The 24,110-nt window shown below is 36.1% G+C and overlaps 1 protein-coding gene across 1 annotated transcript in view; it reads right to left on the bottom strand.

Annotated features, from left to right (window-relative positions):
• LOC135220842 (monoglyceride lipase-like) overlaps positions 1-12,957 on the bottom strand; it is a 197,144-nt gene extending 184,187 nt beyond the window's left edge. The window contains 1 exon segment of the mRNA XM_064258403.1: positions 12,462-12,957. Within this exon segment, the coding sequence (XP_064114473.1) occupies positions 12,462-12,610 (149 nt within the window). The 5' untranslated portion in view covers positions 12,611-12,957.
• Between the last annotated feature and the right edge of the window lie 11,153 nt (positions 12,958-24,110).

Consider the following 24,110-nt stretch of genomic DNA (forward strand, 5'->3'; position numbering starts at 1 on the left):
AAAACACTTCGATTATTAGTCTAACTCCCAAAATAAGTTTCCTAAGAAATTACAGTCTACTTTATAGGTCACAATCAGATTGACAAGATGTAGGGAATAGTTGGTAATTACCAAAAACATAGTAGACGAGCTTGATTTGATAACTGCTATATCCAATGTCAAGCAATTTTTATTTATTGGCTATCTACCTATTTACTGAAAAAAAATACCCGGTACCGTATATTGGCTTTAAACCTTCACCAATAATTATCGTCAGAATGGTGACTTATGAGGCTACACCCACTTTCGCCTCGTTATAATTCAGGATAACACTGAAGGCTACCATGGGCATTGTTGGATTAGAAAAATTAACTTCTGGCTATAAAAACTAATTTCTCGAGTAGTTGTAAGAAGTGCTAAATGATCCTCAAGGATCCCAGCAGTTGGTCTAAACGTTTAATTCATGTATATTACTGCTATACTGTTGCGGCACTACTGCTACAGTAGTATTACTACGCTAGCACTGATACCCCACCCACATCTATGTATCGTTCCGCCATTCATAAAGTCTTTGGGTTTCAGAGCCGATGGAATTTCTGTCTGGTGGATGGGCGGGGCAACATTTAGTCAAAAGGTGTTTGTTTACCTTGCTTACGTAATGAATGTTTTTCGACTCTTGGCTCGTAATCATTGGCCATGGCGTCGGCTAGAGCATTTTTACTCTATAAAAATTAAAACTATCGGGTTTAGGTTATTGATAATGCTGACAAAATTTGTGTGTGGTTGTAAAATATACATATGTCAACTTTCAACTACATCCGATGCTTTGACAAGGAGCAAAGTCCAAAAAACCGTGTTACAGAGACCCTGAATAACATAGTAGTTATGTATTTCATATCTAATGATACATTTCCACAGGTAACTGTCAAATTATCTTTAACTTAAGTCACTTGGTCAGCGCTACTCGTCCAGCAATTCATCAGTATCCTATATGTCTAGGTCAGTGGTTCTCAACTGGTGGGCGTGGACCCGTAGGGCGGCGTCAGCAATTTTCAGGGGAAGCGTGAGCCCTAGGGAAAAATTCAAAATTATATTCGCATTTCTCTTAACAAGAGTAAGTTTGTTTGTTTGTATGGTGCTTTTACGTCGCATGAAACCAGTGGTTATTCAGCAACGGGACCAACGGCTTTACGTAACTTCCGAACCACGTCGAGAGTGAACTTCTATCACCAGAAATACACATCTCTCACTCCTCAATGGAATGACCGAGACTCGAACCCGCGACCACCGAGGTGGGGCGCTAATACCTTACCAACCACGCCGCTGAGGCGCTCTTAACAAGAGTAAGGAACTAACAACGTTAGTTCTCTCTGGTCTAGCTAGACTCCTTGGGCTTACCTTGTTTTGTAACTATTTACCTCTCTCTCTCTCTCTCTCTCTTTTAATTGCTTACACGGCAGTCGCTTCCTCCGGGGAAGGGGGTTTGTGGAGGGAAGGACCAACTCTTAAGAGGGGGCGTGGTAATAAAAAGGATGAGAGCCACTGGTCTAGGTGCCATGATGCATAGTCCCAAGGTACAAGACTGGAAATCATTTGCAACTTTCCAAGTATCATCACGAGACATTTTACCCGGCAATTTTAATCATGCCGATTGTTCACATGTTCAAGAGACGGAATATCAGCTTTAAAGTCAAGTGGCCTTCTTAAGCCTGTTATTTTGTTTTTATTGTTTGGTACTATTTGTCAGTTCAAATTCTTTATTATAGAAAGTATAAGTTTGTAATCTTACACCATTCTTTTTGTTTACATGAAAATTACTGTCTGTGTAAGCTTGCTTGGCCAGGTAATTTTATGCTTTTTCCTGTTGTAATAGGTTATGAATAACAATAACGATGAAACAAGCTCATAAATAGCAAGACAAAAATATATTTACTTATGATCTCAAAAACTATATATATATATATATATATATATATATATATATATATATATATATATATATATATATATATATATATATATATATAATTATATAATTTGCATGTGTAAAAACTACACTATACGTATAACAGGGAAACACGACAAGGAAAAACCCAGCATTAAAAGCATTGTCATCCTTCAATGCTCGAGAGGAAAAAAAAAAAAAAAAAAAAAAAAAAAAAAAAAAAAAAAAAAAAAAACAAAAAAAAAAAAAAAAAAAAAAAAAAACAGCGAAGTAAGGCACGTGATCAATAGAGCAGGTGCCGGACAGACGGAAGAAATTCTCTTAATTGCCAACTCTGTTCCGCGTTGCCGTTCCAAACTTTTCCTTCTGTTTTTATTTTATTTTATCTTTTTATTTATTTTTTTTTACCACGAAGGTCATTTCCCCCCTGTATTTTCCAGCATCCCACTTTTCATAATGATGGCATCTCCCGAGAATGAACTGGTTCTTCAGTGTTATGTAATATGTTTTTTAAGCTTCGTTGTAGAAAGCATGCAGTCTCTTATATGGGTCACAACTTACAAACAAGGAAAATTTTACTATGTAATGATCGGAATGGATACAGTTTAAGAATAAACGAATATTTATGTACATATATACATTTTTTGTATTACATTATCGTTTTAGATTAACGAATACACGTTTCCTCACACTTTCTAGTGGGGGAAGCTTTTCCTTGAGGTTACCGTGTGACATTAACCTCACTCAGAATGAGGTTACTGTCATACATTAACCTTAAGAGAGTTTCCCCACCACTGACTTCCACGCTTGCATAAATTTTAAATCCAGTCAACCATCGCTAAAATCTAACGTATATATAAACATATATGCCGTCCTTCGCAGCCTAAATATTATTTCCCGTAAACATAAGTTAACAGGAAAACCTTTATGTCTATCATTACATGGGTCTCTTGACATGCTACAGCATTATATGGTGATGAGACTTACGTGCATTTACAATGTCAACTTAGCAACGAACTTCTCTTATCAAGTTAATCTCGTTTACTTTTTACGTGCATTAAGAAATAAAAAATAGATTTAATTTACCTTAGATGGAAACCTAAAGTTTCACTGGTACCATTTGCATGCGATGTGTCAAGACATCGCTTCATGATTCGGCGTAAACAACCATTTTTTTATGGTTCTTTATTCAGTCATTATTATAAAAAGGTTTAAATATGCAAATGACCGAGAACATAGGTCAATGAACCATATAAGAAAATAATTTATATCTGATCACTATAAACCCGTCAAAAGTGTATGTAAATTTGTTTCACACCCCAAGCATCACCTTGTGCATGAAAACTTCCACACCGGAGGCTACATTTCCAAGTTTCGGCAACACCACCCATTCTAAGTTAATTAACCCCGTTTGCGTGCATTCGAATACCACAACAAATGGAAGGGCTTCTACACTTATTACCCATTAGGAATCGAGAACAACAGACGTAAGGGTAGGCGAAGAACAGAGAGAACTCGAGAGGTGTAGTCACCGTGACTTAAAATTACATGGCCCAAACACACACACACACATAAAGGCCTATGGATATATTTCCATTACGCTGTCCACTAAAGCACTCACAAAACTAATTCAGAAAAAAATTCAGAAAAAGCAAAAACAATAAAAGCCGGAAATACACACCTACGCACAGCACACGCGGAAGTTGCCAAAAATACCAGACAGATTGAGCTTTAGCCACGAAAGAATGGGTCTAGTTGCGGACAACGCTGCCACTTTTTCAGGAAAGCAAGATTACAATCATCATTACTTACAGAGGACAGGACTTTGCTCACAAAAGAATGGGGGATTATTATTGATGAAATTTGTGTTATGCTTAGGTGAATGAGGATATATAAACAGCGGCAAGATTTTTATTCCATACATAGTTATAATGGCTTAAGAAAACGGTTAGTGTTCACGATAAAAAGATTGTTACTCGTGCATAATAAAGTGTAGAAAAAAAGTATATATAATCACTCATGTAGAACGAGGATAATTCAAGGCCTTTTGGAAGTCATTTACATGTGAACACGAATTTCACGCCAAATGACTATTCAGGGACGAATAGGATTGGCCAAGACAACGTTAATATTATTCACAAAAGAATTATGATACATAAGCAAATAAGCAATGCTCCCAAAGAAGAATTATATAAAAAAACATGACTCGCTAAACTGCTATACAGTAATTTATATCCTTATAAATTATACGGTTGTCACGAAAGGAGCAACCTCGTTTGCCTTATAAAGAATAATGAATTAGTACTATTAAATAAAAAATGTCTATCATAAGTTATAATATATAATTATATTAAATTAATCATATAATTTTATTACTATATATATATAAATATATATTTATATATAATAATTTATAATATATAATAATATAATTATAACTATATATATACATAATTATAAATATGAGAGAGAGAGAGAGAGAGAGAGAGAGAGAGAGAGAGAGAGAGAGAGAGAGAGAGAGAGAGAGAGAGGCTTCAATAGCAAGGTAATACTTTAGTAGGTTCTATCCCCCGCAATTTACGTAATACCTGACGTAGTACATAAAAGTTCTGTCAAATGCAAAAGATCGCATACACACGATCATTACTTACTATAAGAGCACAGTTGATTGTTGGCCAACTTGTAAATTTGAGTGTGCGCATTCTTCTAAATACTTTGCAACCCGTGTACGAAGATGTCCAATCCCCCTCTATATCTGTGGTCCAATCTTCGCCAATGCAACCACGCAAGTGGGAAGTTATCGATGTAGGCCTAGGCCATATTTAAGTAACGTGTGGTTCTGAGCCATAATTCTCAGCTGGGGCTCGAAATAAATAGCTAGTCTCAGAAGGTCCCTTACCTCCAAAAGTTTTAAGTTATTTTCTCTAACAAAGTCTGAAACTTTTTTCACAAGTCTGACATTGTGGTACAACTTTCGTGATAAACCCCATAGAAACTTCTGCGTTATTCTACTAACAGACAAGCCATCCAACACAAAAGCACCAAACCTCCTTGTACGTAATTGTAAGAATTTCCTTCCACGCCACAGTAAATCATGTCACGAATAAACGTTGGTTACATATCACGCACACATCACAAACCGACTGAAAAGAAGTTATCCGCTTAATGGTAGCTGCAACCAGTGTTTCAAACGATTATCAGAAACTGGACAAAGGTGGTTCTCCACCAACAGTTATTTCCAACCCGTTTGTGATTCTGGAAGTTGATGCCGTGTGTTTATATGCTGTATTAAAAACTGCTGCCTTTCTTGGGTTATTATTAAACATTTGGGAAAACTTAAACCCTCATATTTCCGCTCACCGAATATTTTATTTTTATATTGTCATCATTTTTTTTAAGGACCCCAATGTCATTATTTACACTGTTTATATCAGACTCTACAAAAAGAACCATCGTGAGTCCTGTGAGCTTTACGTTTCATATGCTTTCAAAAATAAATGTGATAAAATATGAAAAAAAATTACGAAAGCCATTTTCTCTTGCTCTGAGAGAGAGAGAGAGAGAGAGAGAGAGAGAGAGAGAGAGAGAGAGAGAGAGAGAACTGGATTTAATAAAGAATTTAGGCCATAGGCCAAGCACTGGGACATAAGAGGTCATTCAGCGCTGAAACGGAAATTGACCGTACAGGGTGTAACAGAAGGAAAGCCTCGCAGTTGCACTATGAATCAATTGTTAGGAGAAGGTGGTAAGATGGAGGAAAGCAATTTGAAAGAAGGTACAGTAAAAGGAAAGAATGGGGTTGCGACTATGGGGCGAAGGTAGGCTGCAAAGAACTTTAAGTAATGCCTATAGTGCACTACATGAGGTGCACTGACGGAACTACCCCCAACGAGAGAGAGAGAGAGAGAGAGAGAGAGAGAGAGAGAGAGAGACCCATACAAAGGGTTTATGGATTGTATGGCACTGCCCATCAGAGAGCGTTAAGTGGGGACCCACAGAGCTAACCCATAATTTATGCGGGTAAGCCTTGGCGATAAGTTATTGGTGGTTTATGACCATAATATATATATAATTATATTCAATATATCCCTCTCTTCCCTCGAATTTGTACGTAGTTTTAGTACTCTACTTTCCTTTTCACTATAATCTGTTTTTATTGGCATCTTGTTCGATATATAGGTATACCGTACAATCTTATTACAATTTTCTATATTCATGTGACTAAAACCAGTGTTTTGTTTTTTCATTAGTAGTGGTTACTTATCAAACAATGCTTCCCATTGCAAAAAGAACAGCTACCTTGGGCGCAACATTAATTTATAGGAAAATATCTTTTGTTGGGCCATACAATGCAATAAAATAACTTCCCATCCACGACGAGAAACAACGGAGAAGTCAGTCAGAGCACTAAACCCAACCACGGAAACGGTTGAACTCCAACCGGATTAGACTTCCCTGGAAAGTATTGAAAACACCAACGACATTTCTTACTTTCTTCCGAAGTTCAAGGAAGTTGCTGCTGCACAGAAAAAAAATTAAGAAAACGTCCCTTGGCGAGCTCTACATAAGTAATGTCAATTAACGTGTGATATTAGACGTAATAAATTTTCATAATAAACAAAATTAAATATACAAATCCTGAATCCGAATTGTTGTCATACCCTTGGCAACATCTTTAAAATCTACGAACTTATCTTAGAAAGACCAATCTAGTTTTTTTTTTTATTGAAAAGTTCATACAACAGAAAACGGCCAGCACAGAAATGTAATAAACAAACTGCAAATTTGTTGGGAGAAAGTTGCTGAAACGCTACAGTAGCCAGGGGGGAACCTTCATTTGCCAAGCATAACATCCTTCTGTCGCAAACTAAATTAATAAAAGAAGGTCCTTGGTCCTAACATGAGAAACAACAAACTCAGAAGGACAAATGGCGAGTAAAAAAAAAAATGATACACTTCACATTGCATTGATTTTACCTTAATTCTGAATTATCTACGGAGTAAGAATTTTCAACTCATCATCAAGTTAATTCTTGGGGTGTTCTGGAAACACTTTACCACAGTTAGAGGCAACGAGAAACAGGCGGATTTACTGAAATTCTACAAATTGTCTTAATTACCAGTTTACTGTACTTTGAACTGTGGATTAAGTTTACAAACTTTCAACAGTCAGTAAATGAACTCAAAATTCAGCCAAGAAAGCAAACTGCTGACAAAAGCACTGGGAGAGGAGGAAGGTGGAACTCTCGAAATGCCACAAATTACAATCCTTATTATCTGTAGTACTTACGATAAGTGAATCGGAAAACAAAGCTGTAAACCTACCGGTAATTAATGAGCTTTAAAAATACTTGGGGAGGGGGGGGGAAATAAGTAATAAATCTAATGAGAGAAACGGGCATACATACTAAAACTAACGAGTTTTAGTACTGGGGGAACTAGGCTACTTAGCTTATAACAGGAACGAACTGATGTTACTAAATAATAAAACTACTTATACATTTAGCTCTATGTTGATACGAAAATTATGAGCAAATGTATAACCGTAACGTCACCTTTGTTCGGATTATAATAGAAAAGTGAGCGTTCATTCTAATTTCCGATTCCATTCGTCTATTTAACTATTGGCAGAGGCAAATTTTACTATATTTGTTATTATATCAGTATGACGATACTTAATTTCTGTGGCACTAATACGTTCTGCTTACCATTATTACTGTTTCAGCGCGTATATCCATTACTATTTCTGTATTTATATATAAACCCTCAGCTCAAAATAAGTACGGCACACCGGATGTGTGGTACATCCAGTGTACAGTACTTATTCTGAGCCGAGGTTGATACCACTTAGCTCTTTTTATTTATTCCTGCTGCGACCTAACAAATCCGAATAACTATCAGGCAACAAACTACAGCTCGGGACAAAAGATACAGGCGGGAAATCAAGCCTGAATCCCTCCATGGCAAAAGCAAATCTTAGGAACTTGGATGCAAAATTCACAACGAAAATTCGCTCTCGTGCACACACCAAGACGAGTGGATATCAAACTTGAAATGAAAGGGATGGTTGTAACAACAATGTAAGTGATAATGACTTATGACTGGTAACTTTTTATGACAGGCACCAAAAATTATGAAAATTTCTGTTTGAAACATTTCTCCTATTATACCCAGAGCGATATTAGTAGTATACGTTCTAATTGGATTGATAAAAGGGGGTAAATTACAAACGATGTCCATGAAAGTTCCACGAATTTTGAAGTTTTATTCAAGCAATTAAGATGTTATATTATTCCTTTCAAATTTCACAGCTTGATTAAATATTTGATATGTACATATTATTTTATTATTCACAGACTACGCAATCATTATAAACTGTTTGTTTTTCCCGTTCTTCCCGGCTATGTTAGATTCATGATTTAAAAAAATACATATATTTTTTTGCGTCTTTTACACAACTAAATAATCGTTGTACTTTATCCCTCTATATATAAATTACCATTGTAATGTTTTTTAAAAAATCACGGCAAGTTTACCAACTGACTGCGCTAAAAAGTACCGAAAAAGCATTTAACTTCAGCGTTACGTAACCGGTGCACACTTGAGCGCAAAGCTGTTCATTTTTCACAGACTGCACGTTGTTGGATAATGCTATTGATGCTTTATAACTGCTATATAAAACTTTGTTGTATCTTTGCACTTTCGTTGGCTGTTTACAAATACTCAATTTCAACGTTATATTCAATATAACAATTCGTTTACTGTAAAACTGGGGCACAAATAATGTTTATGGTCTGGCATGTTTTAACAAATTATCTGTATAATAGTCGATATCATCTAGTACATATGAGGAACAGTTAAGGACAATATACAAAACTTATGAGTTTCAAATTGTTACTGTTTAGTTTTGAATAATTAAGCTTGTCTTATATGCGAGAATTGAAACATCAGTATCGAATTCTGAAACATTGAAACCTAAAAATAATCGCCATCGTGTTCCGGAGTAGCAGTGGGTGAATTCAGTCTAGTTATAGCTATCTTCAGAACGGTTGGCCTAAGGAGCCTCTGATAAGTCAAGGTATCTGAAGGGTGTTCGATGGAACTACGACGTTTGTCGTGGTCCTCTGAACTACTTAAACCAACTCAGAAGTACTACAGTATCGTGAACGAGGTCATTTGTACAAAGTGGGACAGTCCTACTGCACTTCCAATCATGCGTGAAATTCATCTTAATACAAAGATTTCCATTGTGCCTTATAAAAGTATTCTCAATTCCATGACAGTATGAATTACATTAAGTTTAATCAATTGCAGTATTAAACAATTTTTCCCATCTCCGAAGAATATATGTATCAAACCACAAAATCCCTGAGTAAATGATTGAGCTTTGAGATGGACAAATTTCCTTCCTATTTACCGAATTCATAAAGCTTTAGGGAGTTATCCCTTCAAAAGCACAATTTTTTTCAACGATTTTATTAATCTTATTTTCATTTATTTATTTTTTACAAATATATTCTCGATTAATTTATGAGCACTATCGAGTCAAACTTTTGGTTACTATTTAAAAACACTCTTTTGACAAGAGAGTAATTCCCAATTATTCTTGCTTGGAGAACCATTATGACTGAAAAAAAAAGCTACAAAGTAAAGCAGTTTGGCAACCGCAATATATATATATATATATATAATATATATATATATATATATATATATATATATATATATATATATACATACACATACAAGTATTCAAAATTACGGGGACACAGCACGTATTCATACTACAAATAAATCTACAAATATACAATTTTCCCGAATCTCAAAATTATTTTAAATTTTGATAAACTAAAAAATGTAAATCACACATACAACTGCAATTGCCATTACCCAACAAAATTTCAAAACATGATCCACGGGCGCCCGCAGCATATTTTCCAAGAGAGGAATCTACTAGTTACTTTTTTACCAGATACATATGGAATTGTAATAGCCACAATGCCCTCTGAACTTCTTGAATTCTTTGTTCGTTTTCGGATACGCTTGTCACTACAAAGCGTGAAGATCATAGTTCAAAGAAATTTGAAGAAATTGTGATGTCTGGTACCGGAAAACTAACCCAGGTCCCATGATCACAAAGAGGTCACCTTGTGGACCTGACCACGAGAAGGTTTAAAAGTCTACTCCCTCTCATACATACATATACCTGTTGTTTTCAGATATACAAATCTGAGCTGGAATGGACCCCCTCCTCACTAGTAGATTCTACATAGTATATATTTCAGCCTATAAAAGCAATAAAAATGATTGCCCACTTGGCTAAAATGGTGAGGATGGGTCTATTCTAGCTCAATTAAGTATATCTGAAAACGACAGGTTTATGTATATTATGAGAGGGAGTAGACTTTTAATCCTTCTCGTGGTCAGGTCGGCAACCAGACCTCTCTGTGATTATGGGACCTGGGTTCGTTTTCCGGTACCGGATATCACAATTTCTTCAAATTTCTTTGAACTATGATCTTCACGCTTTGTAGTGACAAGCGTATCCAAAAAAGAGCAAAAAATTCAAGAAGTTAAGAGGGCATTATGGCTACTATAACTGCACACACACATAATATATATATATATATATATATATATATATATATATATATATATATATATATATATACATATATACACACACACACACACACACACACTGTAGTGAAAGAACTGCGATGCCAATAATTCCAATAATTTAAGTGAAACAAGATGCGATGAGGGAAATATAAAATCTTGCATTGACTTTTCTTCAATAGTTCCATGACTGTTCAGCTGAATTCAAATATTTCTGGAAAGAACAATGCAGTTATATATATCCTGTATACAAATAATTACACAATACATAATGATACCTTTAATTACTTAAACTGAAAGACTATATTGTAAAATGGAAGGAAAACAAGGTAATGCAGTTAAATGTAATATATATATATATATTATATATATATATATATATATATATATCCAGGATTGCGGGGGGTGGAGGGGGCAAGCGCCCCTCTTGTCCCTATGTGCGGGCGCCCTTGATATGACCTCATTTTAAATTTTATGAAGTAAACGCATCTAAAATTTAGTGTTCTTATTCCGCCATTCGGTAGATCTAGGGTACTATTCCGCGGCGGCCTAGACTGGCAGTTGCGGTTTTTCTATGCAGTTTTACCTACTGAACAAGAATTTTAAGGAATATTGATTCGGACGACTGTAATTAACCCGCAGGGACCATTACTAAACACGGCAAAATACATTGGACGCCCCAATCCCTAGTGGATGTCGTATCCACGGTTACGTTCCTAGCCATCCGTGCGGAACTATTCTGTAGAATTACCATAAGGGCCCGTGCCAGCACAGGGCTGGTTTAATATAAACAAAAAAACGAAAAAGAAAACTTATTTGTTGTTCGTAGTTGGGCCAAAGGCCAACACAAAAACATTTTGCACTCACGAGCAACCCGTAGACTATATTTAAAAGAAGACTAAAACGCCCATTTATTAACTACTACACCACTTAAAATGAATGTAATGACACTAAAAACACACTGACAAAAATTACGCAACGTTGCCAACGACGGTCATGATTGGATTTTTCCCACTATCATCAACGGACTCCAATCCGAACAGGATAAAGTTCGGTTGGCAGCTGCAAGAGCCGTACGCACCCTATCGATAGCAGTTATTGCCAGGCGAGATTGGACGGTTCGGGAAAGAAAGTAGTTAAAAAATAATTAACAATCATGAGCACCTTTATATATACTATATATATAAAATTATGCATATATATGCATACATATTATATATTAATAGGCTATATACAAAATATAAGAACTATGTAGTTTATACCATGTGTATATATATATATATGTGTGTGTGTGTGTGTGTGTGTATACAATACATTAAATATACGTATAAGTATATACAGTCTACTAACACCCCCGATACACACGGGGATTAGGTCAGGGTCACAATATATATATATATATATATATATATATATATATATATATATATATGTATTCATTAAACACTACTAATCTCCATCAGCTGGATCAACTTCGCGTCTCACGCTGGTGAAGTTTTAACCACTAGACCAGCAAGGTCGTTTACCCTGGAATTGCACACCAAACGTTTAGTTGCTCAATCGTTCATACCCGCACACATAATAATATATATATATATATATATATATATATATATATATATATATATATATATAATATAGGCCTAGGTAGGAAACCTTTCGAATGCATTAAAAAATATAATCATTATTTTCGCAACGATAATCTCGAAATACGAAACAATAGCTATTCCTTTTGACAAGTAAATTAATTTTACATAGCGTATCTATGAGATTGACAGCCATCAGAACAGCCTCAGTTTGATAGGCCTAACTTTTGAACGAGTATGGGATATTAAAGTAGAAAGCGGGAACATCTTGACAATGACCTTGAAAAACCGTTTCCGGCGAGAGGAAAGGGGGTCAGAACCACCGGCCTTACCTTATTTCAGTGTTGTCGTTCGGTCTCCAGTAACTGCAGTGGATTTTCAGCTCATTTTTATTCACAAAGAACTTTGTTTCAGGTCCAACCCGACTTTCGATTTTGGTGGTGGAGTTGGTCGTTTCCCAGGGAGAAACTTTGCTCGTCATTTTGTGCAGTTCTGCTTCTGGTTTTGTAGCACTTTGAGTCGATTTATCGATGGAAGAGTCGAACGGTAGGCAGTACCTGTTACCGAAGTACGGTAGTTATAATCTATTTCGCGATAATAAAGCGGTTTTTTTCGTTAGTATTTATAACGCAGAGTTTCAGTTAACGATTCATTCTTAGAAGGGAATTTTCTCGCATCATCCTGGAAAACAGCACGAAATCCTTAGGAACTAATATTTAACAGTATCCAAGTTTAAGAAGGAAACCCTGTAGCTCATATGCACGGAAGGGCCGCAACCGTCACTTCTGAGAGAAACCATAACAGTGCTCGGTAATCTAGGAGTCTCGGAGAAATATGTGGTTTGGCATACCGCAGATACTCTTACGAACGTGTCGTCCTGCAATAGTCAGCTTTGTTGTCAGTGTTCATTTCTTTGAATCACTATGATCATTCATGTATTTTATATCTTCAATACTCTTCTTGAGTTCCAAACACCCAGAAATTGAAATAATGAAAATGAGTAAAAACTTTGTACGTCAGGCAACGTTGGCATACCTCAGTCACATGGATAAGATTGCGCACGTCCAGGCACATGGGACGCTGTAGCCATGGTAACAAGAAAGCTACATCGGTATTGTTTTGTAAGTTTGCTATTGCTATTGAAAAGCGAGTCGTAAGTATCTTGGTATTTGCTAGAATTTATTTATATAAAACACAGCAGTAATGGTAGTTACCGAAAATTTTCTTAGCAGCGGGGTCGTTTTTTGCAGTTCATGTCAACGAAATAGAAAAAGAAAAAGGAATCGAGGCGGACAGCTAAACAAAGTGCAGAGCAGTTTCCCTAAAATAACAGCAGAAGTTAATAATGAAATTCGAAAAATTCCTAGAATAATGTGTAAAAATGGCTGGTAACAATATATAGTGCAACGTAATATTTAGAACAACTAAAACAACGCACGTAAAATTAAACATCTTTATACAGTACTATATATATATATATATATATAATATATATATATATATATATATATATATATATATATTGTGTGTGTGTGTGTGTGTTACTTTTCTTTCAATAGCAACAATAACCTTCTTCACGACGAATCTCGCACTTTTTTCTTTTAGTAACACATGGCACTTCCAGCTCAATCGTACGAGAAAACCTGCTTCGTTTATTTTCTCGTTTACTGTAGTTCCCGGACAATTAAGGACAAGTGACCAGCCATGGTTTGATGATACTTGTACACGAGCCTACCACGACAAATAGACCAAATTCAACTCAAGTAGACGAAAGCGTTCAAATGCAAATTACACCAGTTTTTGTTGTATCGCCGTGTTGCAACTGTAAGTTACTGTACAGCCGAGAGAAATTGGAATAATTCCTTAAAGAGGAAACTTGAAGGAATTACTCAGCCTCATCCTTGGTGGAGCAAATTGGCATCACCTGTCTTTGGGTCAGGCTGGTCTTCCATTCCACCACTGCTAGCAGATGATGGTAGCCTATAAATTGGTAACTGGTCCTAGGGAAAAGAATGAGCTGATTCATCGAGCTTTTGAAACGAAGCAATCAGGTGAGGATGTTCCTCTCTCTGATTACTTGTCGTCCTGAACCTCTTACAAAATTTGCACTTCGTTCCAGGGATGTTAAAAAAAATACTGGATAATCTTGATAGCTGGGGTGAAGATCCTGATGGTTTCTTCCCTTTGTTTTAATAAAAGTTTCTAGTGTGCTGTCTCCCAAGATGAGTACGTACAGGCCAATCTCTTTTCTTCCTGCGCTCTCCATAGTTGTTGAATAGCTTATTTTTAAGCCATTATACGAGTATGAGCATATAGGAAGCTGTTAGTTATCTGCTATCCTCTTTAAGATATGCCATTTGCAATGGAGCCTTGATATGGGTGTTGAGTGTAGAGTAACGCAAATAGATTTTTATTACATTAAATCTAATACTTACTATTTATTTAAAGAAGGTTTTAAAAGTGTAACAAGAGGAAAACCTCGCAGTTGTACCATAAATTAATTATAAGAGAAGGAGGAAAGAGAATATGAACGGAGATACAGTAAAAGGAATGAAAGGGGTTGAGGCTGAGGGCCGAAGGGACGCTGCAAAGTAATGCCTACAGTGCACCGCAAGAGGTGCACTAACGGCGTTACCCACCTACGGGGTACTTGGATGCATTAGTACGAACGATGGGTCATGGAAAGCTGACAAAACTTACCAGAAATTTTATGTGGAAAGTTTGCAACGGAAATTACTCAGAACTTATTACGGAGACACAACTCGAAGGGAAGAGTCTGTATTCAGTCAAACATTTGGCAGATAACTTGACTAACTTGGTATGTTCTAGGGACATTAGTACTAAACTTTATCTTGTTAGAAGTAGGACATATTTTAATGTACGAATTTCAAGTCAGAATGTAATTCAGGGGAAAAAAGAAAACAGCGACGAAAATGGCAATATAAAATATTTCCAATAAGTTTTAGCTCGTTTTCTTTGTGATAATTTTTTTTTAAATACGATGATTAAAACTTTATTTTACCAATAAATATCACATATCTTCTTAGTCTCTGAAGGGATGAAAATTTTGGTAAAAAAAATCAATGAAAGATGATTAAATACTGCTTCCGTCTAGTACTGGAATTGGAATATAAAATCTAGGGCACAGGGCAAGCGCTGAGCCCTATGAGGTCATTCAGCGTTGAAAGGGAAACTGAGAGTAGAGGTGGTTTGAAAGGTGGAACAGAAGGGAAACCTCAAAGCAGTTGCACTGTGAAACAATTGTTAGGAGAGGGAGGAAAGTAAGGTGGAAGAAGAGAAAATAAACGGAGGAACAGTAAAAGGAATAAAATCTATTCCTGTTAAGGGCCAAAGGGACGCTGCAGAGAAACTCAAGTAATGCCTACAGTGCACCGCATGAGCCTGCATTGATGGCTCTACCCTTCTATGGGCTCCCCTTTTAGTATGGTAGTCACTCTAGTGTAAATCTTGTGTAATTGCTCAGTCCTTTCATTAGTAATAAAACCAAACAAAACATTCTCGTCACATATACTTTATCTTTACTTATTGACTATGACATCGGCATTTATTCGTCTTTCAATCAGTGAGAAATTATAAAACACACGAGACAGCTTTTACAGGAAACACCAAGGTCTAAGAGACCTTAGGAAAGACCTTCTCCCTTATTCAGGTCTTGGGTATGACACCGTATACATAGAGGTAGAGAGGCTTGACGTGCTACTGATGAAATTTCGGGGTAGGTGTCATTTGGAATATTTCTGTATGCATGGTTTTTAACAATGTTTCGGCAGTATGAGTCTAACAGTGACAGCATCGTTTTGTTTCTCTGGAGGTAATCCCTAAAAGGCGAAAGAGCTTGATTCAAGTAAATAAATATATATATATATATATATTATAGATAATATATATATACATATATATATATATATATATATATATATATATATATATATATATATATAAGAGCTACGAAGGAAAAATAAACGGCGAAGTTTCTGCAAGATCTTTCGACTTGACGTCCTTTACTTAGCAGATGAACTGACTTACATGAGGAATTGACAGTACAAGAAAGGTCGTATAACTGACAGATAGGGATTATAAGGAGATTAGTACCTAGAATCTGGCACACCTGGAAGATGAGTAACCTTCCCAAACAAGCATAAACATGGGTACAATTTAAAAATACAAAAAGATTAAGTCAATCTGCTCAGACACAAGGATAAGACAATTAAAGGATTATATGGACAGCTATTCAGAACTTTGGTAAACAAAAACATATTCACAATACATATTCACAATGCATATTAAACATACATATACAAAGAAGATATCTCAAAGGCAACTAATTTGTAATTAAGTCTGTAATTATATCTTTGAGGTCATTCTTAAACATGTTACAAATACAAGGGTCTAAATGAAACAGGCCAGGACTAATATTAAAATTACAATGGGAAGTAAGATGTATTATGGCAGATTCTTAAAGATTTCGTGATAAGACATCTTTGACCTAGTAATTACTGAACTACCAATCCAATTTATTCAGTGGTTTACATTAGATGTTTGCCCAGTTTTTACAGAATATTTATGCTAGCTTAATCTTACTTCTAAGCCCTTGCTCGACTGTCCGAGATAAAATGAGGGGCAGTCCATACATGGAATTTTATATATTATGTTGTTGCTTTCTCTGTGGCCATTTTTTTTTATTAACATTCCTTTTAGTGTGTTATTATAGGAAAAAACAAGGTTGGCCTTAAAGGCTTTTAACAATGATTTAACGGTTTCAAATCCGTTAAAATAAGGCAAACTGAAATGTTCTTAGAATTTTCATTCTCCGTGTTACTTACACTATAAAACTTTTTGTGGGCTTTATTATAACAAATATCAGAATATATGTGAAGGATAACATAAATCTTTCCCTATTTTCTTATGTATTCAGTTTCTTGATCAAAAAACAAATATTGGGGACTGACAATACACAATGCTCGTAAAAACATAGAAGAAAAAATTATATTTTGATGTTATGATGGTGGCCTGAATAGAAATAACATAAGTTAAGTTGTTGGTTGGTTTCCTATAAATACTGAATTTACGTTGAAATGGTTCTCTATGTATCAAAACATCTAAGAAATGGAGGCAATTGTCTTTTTCCAATTCTAGAGTAAACTTAATCAATGGTACCTGGTTATTTAATTTAGAGAGTAAATCATTTACATCAATACCAGCAGGCAGAACACCTAAAATACCGTCACCATATCTATACCACTTTACAAGTTTGAGAGGAGTGGTGATAAAGGGTTGCCCATTACCATGCCAAATATTTGTTGATAAACTTCAAAATATCAATTTTTTCTTCATGTTTTTACGAGCATTGCGCATTGTCAGTCCCCAAAATTTGGATCAAGAAATTGAATACATAAGAAAAATAAAGAAAGATTTATGTTATCCTTCATATATATTAGATATTCATTATAATAAAGCCCACAAAATGTATTATAATGTAAGTAACACGGAAAAAGAAAATTCTAAGAACATTCTCAGTTTGCCTTATTTTAACGGATTTGAAACCATTAAATCATTGTTAAAAGCCTTTAAGGTCAACCTTGTTTTCTCCTATAATAACACACTAAAAGGAATGTTAATAAAAAATGGCCCCAGAGAAAGCAACACCATAATATATAAAATTCCATGAATGGACTACCCCTTATTTTATCTCGGACAGTCGAGCAAGGGGTTAGAAGTAAGATTAAGCCAGCATAAATATTCTGTAAAAACTGGGCAAACATCTAATGCAATATTCATTCATTTAAGTGAAAACAACCACCGAATAAATTGGATTGGTAGTTCAGTAATTGCACGGTCAAAAGATGTCTTATCACAAAATCTTTTAGAATCTGCCATAATACAGCTTACTTCCCATTGTAATTTTAATATTAGTCATGGCCTGTTTCATTTAGACCCTTGTATTTGTAACATGTTTAAGAATGACCTCAAAGATATAATTACAGACTTAAATACAAATTAGTTGCTTTTGAGATATCTTTGTTGTATATGTATGTTTAATATGTATTGTGAATATGTTTTTGTTTACCAAAGTTCTAAATAGCTGTCTATATAATCCTTTAATTGTCTTGTCCTTGTGTCTGAGCAGATTGACTTAATCTTTTTGTTTTTTAAATTGTACCCATGTTTATGCTTGTTTGGGAAGGTTACTCATCTTCCAGGTGTGCCGGATTCTAGGTACTAATCTCCTTATAATCCCTATCTGTCAGTTATACGACCTTTCTTGTACTGTCAATTCCTCATGTACGAAGTTTATCTGCTGAGTAAAGGATGTTGAGTCGAAAGATCTTGCAGAAACTCCGTTGTTTATTTTTCTTTCATGGCTTATACCTTTATTTGGACTTATCACGTTCCAAACTTTCGTGATTCAGTTATATATATATATATATATATATATATATATATATATATATATATATGTGTGTGTGTGTGTGTGTGTGTGCGTGTGTGTGTGCGTGCGTATGTTATGTTGTCCTCGGATCAGGATTACGTATGATTTTCAATCGAAATATGTGGTTTAGTTGTGTATTGTTTCCTCGGGAAATCCCAAAGCAAACCCGAAGGCTTGCATAGGAATTTTGTTCTACACACAACACACACATCTTTAATATATATATATATATATATATATATATATATATATATTATATATATTTTATATAATGTGTATTGTAAATAAATTATCTGTTAAATCAGGATACGTCTCAAGTGTACAAGGCCCAGTAAAACACTCTGGTTTAAAGCTAGGAACTATATTTCTGTTGACTGACTTCCACCCTTATAACGGTGGAAGTCAGTCCACCGAAACATAGTTCTTAGCTTTAAACCAGTCTTTCAAGGGGCCTTTTATACTTGATACACATATATATCATATAAGAGAGAGAGAGAGAGAGAGAGAGAGAGAGAGAGAGAGAGAGAGAGAGAGAGAGAGAACATTTTTCATAGACCTAGTTATTGTCTCTAGGCCTTACAGCAGTAATTGATATTTCGTGATTAAGCCTTACAAGTTAATACGATTACATTTTTATTAACATAAACGATGAACAAAGAAATATAGCATTAATAATATGCCTACATACTCTTTAGAAGTACCAATAAGACCAATCATAATGCAACACTAATTTAACAACTTATGTCCTTCAAACGAGAGACACCGTGAAATGTGTTATTGGCTTCTCCCTCTTGGTAAATAATATTTTCATGTCGCCAATTTCTAAATTATATACGTGAAAATGCATGTTTAAAGCCATTTTTAAAGAGTTGCGATAACTCATGTGATGAATCACACAATATACAAGATGGTTAAAATGATGGTATCTGGCCTGTTTGTAGGGGAAAATAGAGAGAGGGAGTAGGCTTACACCACGAATTTCTATGGACATACGCTATTTCGTAGTAATGCACATTACTGGGCATTGTATAAAAGCAATATACCGGTCATTACTAGGCCATGAACAGGAATCAGATTGATATAGTCCCTAGTATTTACAGGGACACAGTATCAGCTTCATTCATTAAGTTATTTCAAGAGCTAATGTGCCCTTAAGGAAACCTAAAGAAACCTATGGTATTGTTGTTTTAGTGATCTAAGTTAGCCTACTGTAACCAAATATAGTTACGTGACAAACTCTTCCTGTCAGTAGCTAATCTGAATACAGTTGTTTTTCAAGGTGCACTTCATAGGCTGTAGTAAAAAATTGCCTTTTTAAGGTGGATTCCGTTTTCATAAAACCTTCCAGATGTCCTTATCTGATTGGTCCTTGTCATTCATTGTGTACGAATATATAAAAAGTTTTTATTGAAAATTTTTTGTTTTTGATTTTTACTTTTCATACATTGTGTACAAACAAATAAAAAGTGATAATATAATTCAGTACTGAATATTTTTAGCAAGCCCTTGCGTGATTTTTGCTTAAAATTCATTGTGCACAAAGAAAACACTGATTATTTAATTTATTTAATATTCTTAGCAACCCCTTCGTACGGGTTATTCATTGTGTGCAAAGAATCAAAATGAGTATTTCATTAGTATGTAATACTTTTGGCAATTATAGGAGTACAGAATACTACCTATTTACGGAGTTACAGTAGACTTTTTACTAAGCTGACCTGGAGCAGAATTGGTGCATAAATTTATTAGAACTGCGATATGCTTTAAAGTTTATGGATGACACTTTTTTTTCCAACTTCCAACAGAAAATTTTATGCAAATATTCAACGTGTATTAATTAAAGCCAGGGATAACAGTAGTATATGAGTATACTATTTTCACCCAAGCTCACACTCAATGGCCAAATGTATGCCTAAATTAAGTGAATATTATTTTACATATAGATTTTTGGCATTATGCCAAACACTGGGGCAACTAAGGCCATTCAGCGCTGAAACGGAAATTGTCAGTAAAAGGTTTGAAATGTGTTAAGGAGGAAAACCTCAAAGCAGTTGCACTAGGTAGGCTATGAAGCAATTGTTAGCGGAAGGTGGACAATAAGATGGCAGAAGGAGAATATGAACAGAGGTAAAAGTAAAATGAATGAAAGTAGTTGCAGATAGGCGCCGAAGGGGCGCTGCAAGAACCTTAAGTAATGCCTACATTGCACCTAATGAGGTGTACTGACGGCGCTATCCCCCTACGGGGTGCATAAATTTGTCATCAAAACTGTATCCTCCACATTTCTTTTAAGCATAAGGCAATTATTTTTTTAGTTCTGTACATAATAGCTTTTTATAGCCTGAAACAACAGGAAGTGACGACTGAAAAACGTTCCATGCTTGATGCTTTTAAAATCGTCACCTTCAAAGTCCAAGATTCTTGATGGGAGTCGAAGCGCAGCTAAGTTCTTGGACTCCTGTCTGTAGTGCTAATTACAGGTCATATACCATCATTTTTAACATACCATCAATTTATCATCTTGTATATTTTTTTGTCATACCATGTGTTATCGCAACTCTTCCTATATGGCATTAACATGCATTCTCAAGTATATAACTCAGTAACTCGCAATGAAAATTATTTATGCAGTAAATATCGACTTTGCGAGCAGGAATTAAGAGGCACTGAGCACTATTACCAAGAAGGAGAAGCCAATAACGCTTAATATATTTCACGGTGTATCTCATTTGAAGAATATATTGTTTGTTGAATTAGTGTTGCATTATATTTAGATATATCTGACTAAAATGTATAGGACATACAAGCCGTAATTTGTGAAATGGAGAAGTTTTTCTTCGGAATTGTGACTGGCAGTAATGGCTATGAGACCGAGTGTAGCTGAGAGGCGTGGCTTGTGACGTCACGGTCAGCTCCACGCGCTTTGATTAGTCCTAATTTTCCCCATCCCTAAACTCTTCCAGACTTGGGAAATATGCCTCCAGGGCTAGACAGGGTGGTGGGTGAGTCCCTGTTTTTCCGGGGCCCGGCAGTGTAGGAGCCTGTGACAGAAGCTTATTTGATTTTACTTTTCGTTTTTGAGAATAAACAATCAAAGGATGAAGGACGTTCAAGGAGACTATGCTCCACTAACGATTACACTAATTGAATAGGATGGCGGAAACCACATAGACATAGTCGTGATCTTGTAATTAGTATAGCATGACAAAAACTGCGCATTACGGAAAAATTAGTAAACATCAGTGGAGTAAGAAAGTTACAAGGGTGGGGGGTTGGAGGTGCGAGTGCAGGAAGATTTCAGGAGGGGCCCAGTTTTTATGCTATAGTAGATTCACATCAGTCATGCATTCGATGTCTAAGCCAGTTCCTTACGACGCTCCTGATTGGCTGTTGATAAGCCAATCACAGGGCTGGAAACTCTCAGTCTCTCGAGAGTTCACATAGGCAGGATGTATGTTGCACCTCTCCTGAAAGACGTATCCCTCAGGAGACGTGGAACATACATCCTGTCTATGCGAACTCTTGAGTGAGACTGAGAGATTCCAGCCCTGTGATTGGCTTATCACCAGCTAATCAGGAGTGTCGTAAGGGACTGCCTAGACATCAAATGCACGGTTGATGTGAATCTACTATAGTATTGGGACCAGGCACATAAATATATGGAGTGCTGACATTCTATAAATTAGGCTAAGCCGCTAAAGGATCATGCCGTGTTGAACGGGCGTGACTTTGATTGATCCTCAGTCAAGAAACGCTGGCGGTCAAAAGGATGATGGACCAAATGATCTTCCTAAATCCTGCGATTTCGAAGGAGCTTTGGAACGACAACCTTTCCAGCTAAAGACCTCAGTGAGTGGCCATAACGAAGGCGTGAATGACTACTTGTGACGAGTAGAGTTAGTAGTAGAGTCCTGTAGTCTTTCGGCGAGGCAAAGACGTTTCTGCAGGAGGCACATTGCGAAGAACAAGCCAAAACCATGGAGGACGTTATGAGCCAAGAGACTGAGGAAATAAAGAAGTGAATAGTCAATAATGAGGACACTAAAGAAGAAAAACTCAAGAGATGACTCAGAATTCAGAGGATTTAAAAAAGAAGTAGGAAATTCTCACTCAATAAAAGAAAACAATGAGGGAAATATAAAAGTTAGACACAGAAGGGACCAAACTTTAATGACGAGTAACATGAAAAAATATGAAATGAAATGACTGTAGTCAAAGATGATGAAACAATAGTAATCGAAAAAGAAGAGAAAGACTCTAGGATAAGAAGGAAAACCTGAGTGCAGATTTGAAAGAACAAAGGAATAAAATAAACAAGCCACAGGAGCACAGAGAGAGACTTCGAGAGGAGAGCAAAAGAAAAGATAACGACACTTAAATCCTGGAAAAGGAGAAGTCACATAAAGAACTGAAGTGATATTAATCGAATGGAAACTTGAAATAGGAGTTCTAGTCAACGACGAAAAGAAGATTGACGAAGATCTGCAGCAGCCGCAAAGATACAAGATACCTAGACCGTGAATACAAGACTGAATCAGATGCGAGAACGACGAAACAGAAAGACTTGAAAGGGAAAAGTTCTGAAAGGACAAAAAGTTAGCCGATGGGAAAATGAGAGATCCATGTCAAAACCCAAGTTCATATGTCAGAAAAGAATAAAATCTTTTGGAAGACAACGACAATATAGGGAACGTTTAAAAATTGAAAAGACGAGAGTCGAAAAGGAAAAGCGAAATTATTTTGTTTTTCCTATCCTTACACATAGCAAAAGTGTTTGTCCCCAACCTCCTCCCGAGGAATCAAATTGAAGACTAATTTGCATACGAGAATGCAACGTCTGAAGCGGAGTGAAACCCCTGAAGTGATTCTATATATGTGAAATGACTTTCTGTTCCTACCTATGGAGGAGCCAAACCGAGGCCTATTTTGCACGCTCTGTGGCAACCTCTGGCGCGGAGTAAAATCCCGTAAGTTAATGCTTATATATGTGAAATGGGTTTCTGTCCTTGCCTGTAGAGAAGCCAAACTGAAGTATATTTTGCATGCTACACGACAACCTCTGGCACGGAGTTAAAATCCAATAAGTTAATGCCTATACATGTGAAATGGGTTTCTGTCTGTTTGTTTGTATGGTGTTTTTACGTTGCATGGAACCAATGGTTATTCAGCAACGGGACCAACGGCTTTACGTGACTTCCGAACCACGTCGAGAGTGAGGTTCTATCACCAGAAATTCACGTCTCTCACGCCTCAATGGAATGGCCGGGAATCGAACCCGCGACCACCGAGGTGAGAAGCAAACACCAAACCAACACGCCACTGAGGCGCTCAAATCGGTCCCTACCTGTGAAGGAGCCAAACTGAGACGTATTTTGCATGCTCTGTGGCAACCTTCAGCATGGAGTAAAATCCCTTAATACCTATATATATGAAATGGGTTTCTGTCCCCACTGCTGGAGGAGCCAAACCGAGCCCTATTTTACATGCATCATGGCATCCACTGGCGCAAAGAAAAACCCCATAAGTTAAT

Source organism: Macrobrachium nipponense, chromosome 2 (assembly GCF_015104395.2).
Source record: "Macrobrachium nipponense isolate FS-2020 chromosome 2, ASM1510439v2, whole genome shotgun sequence".
NCBI lineage: Eukaryota > Metazoa > Arthropoda > Malacostraca > Decapoda > Palaemonidae > Macrobrachium > Macrobrachium nipponense.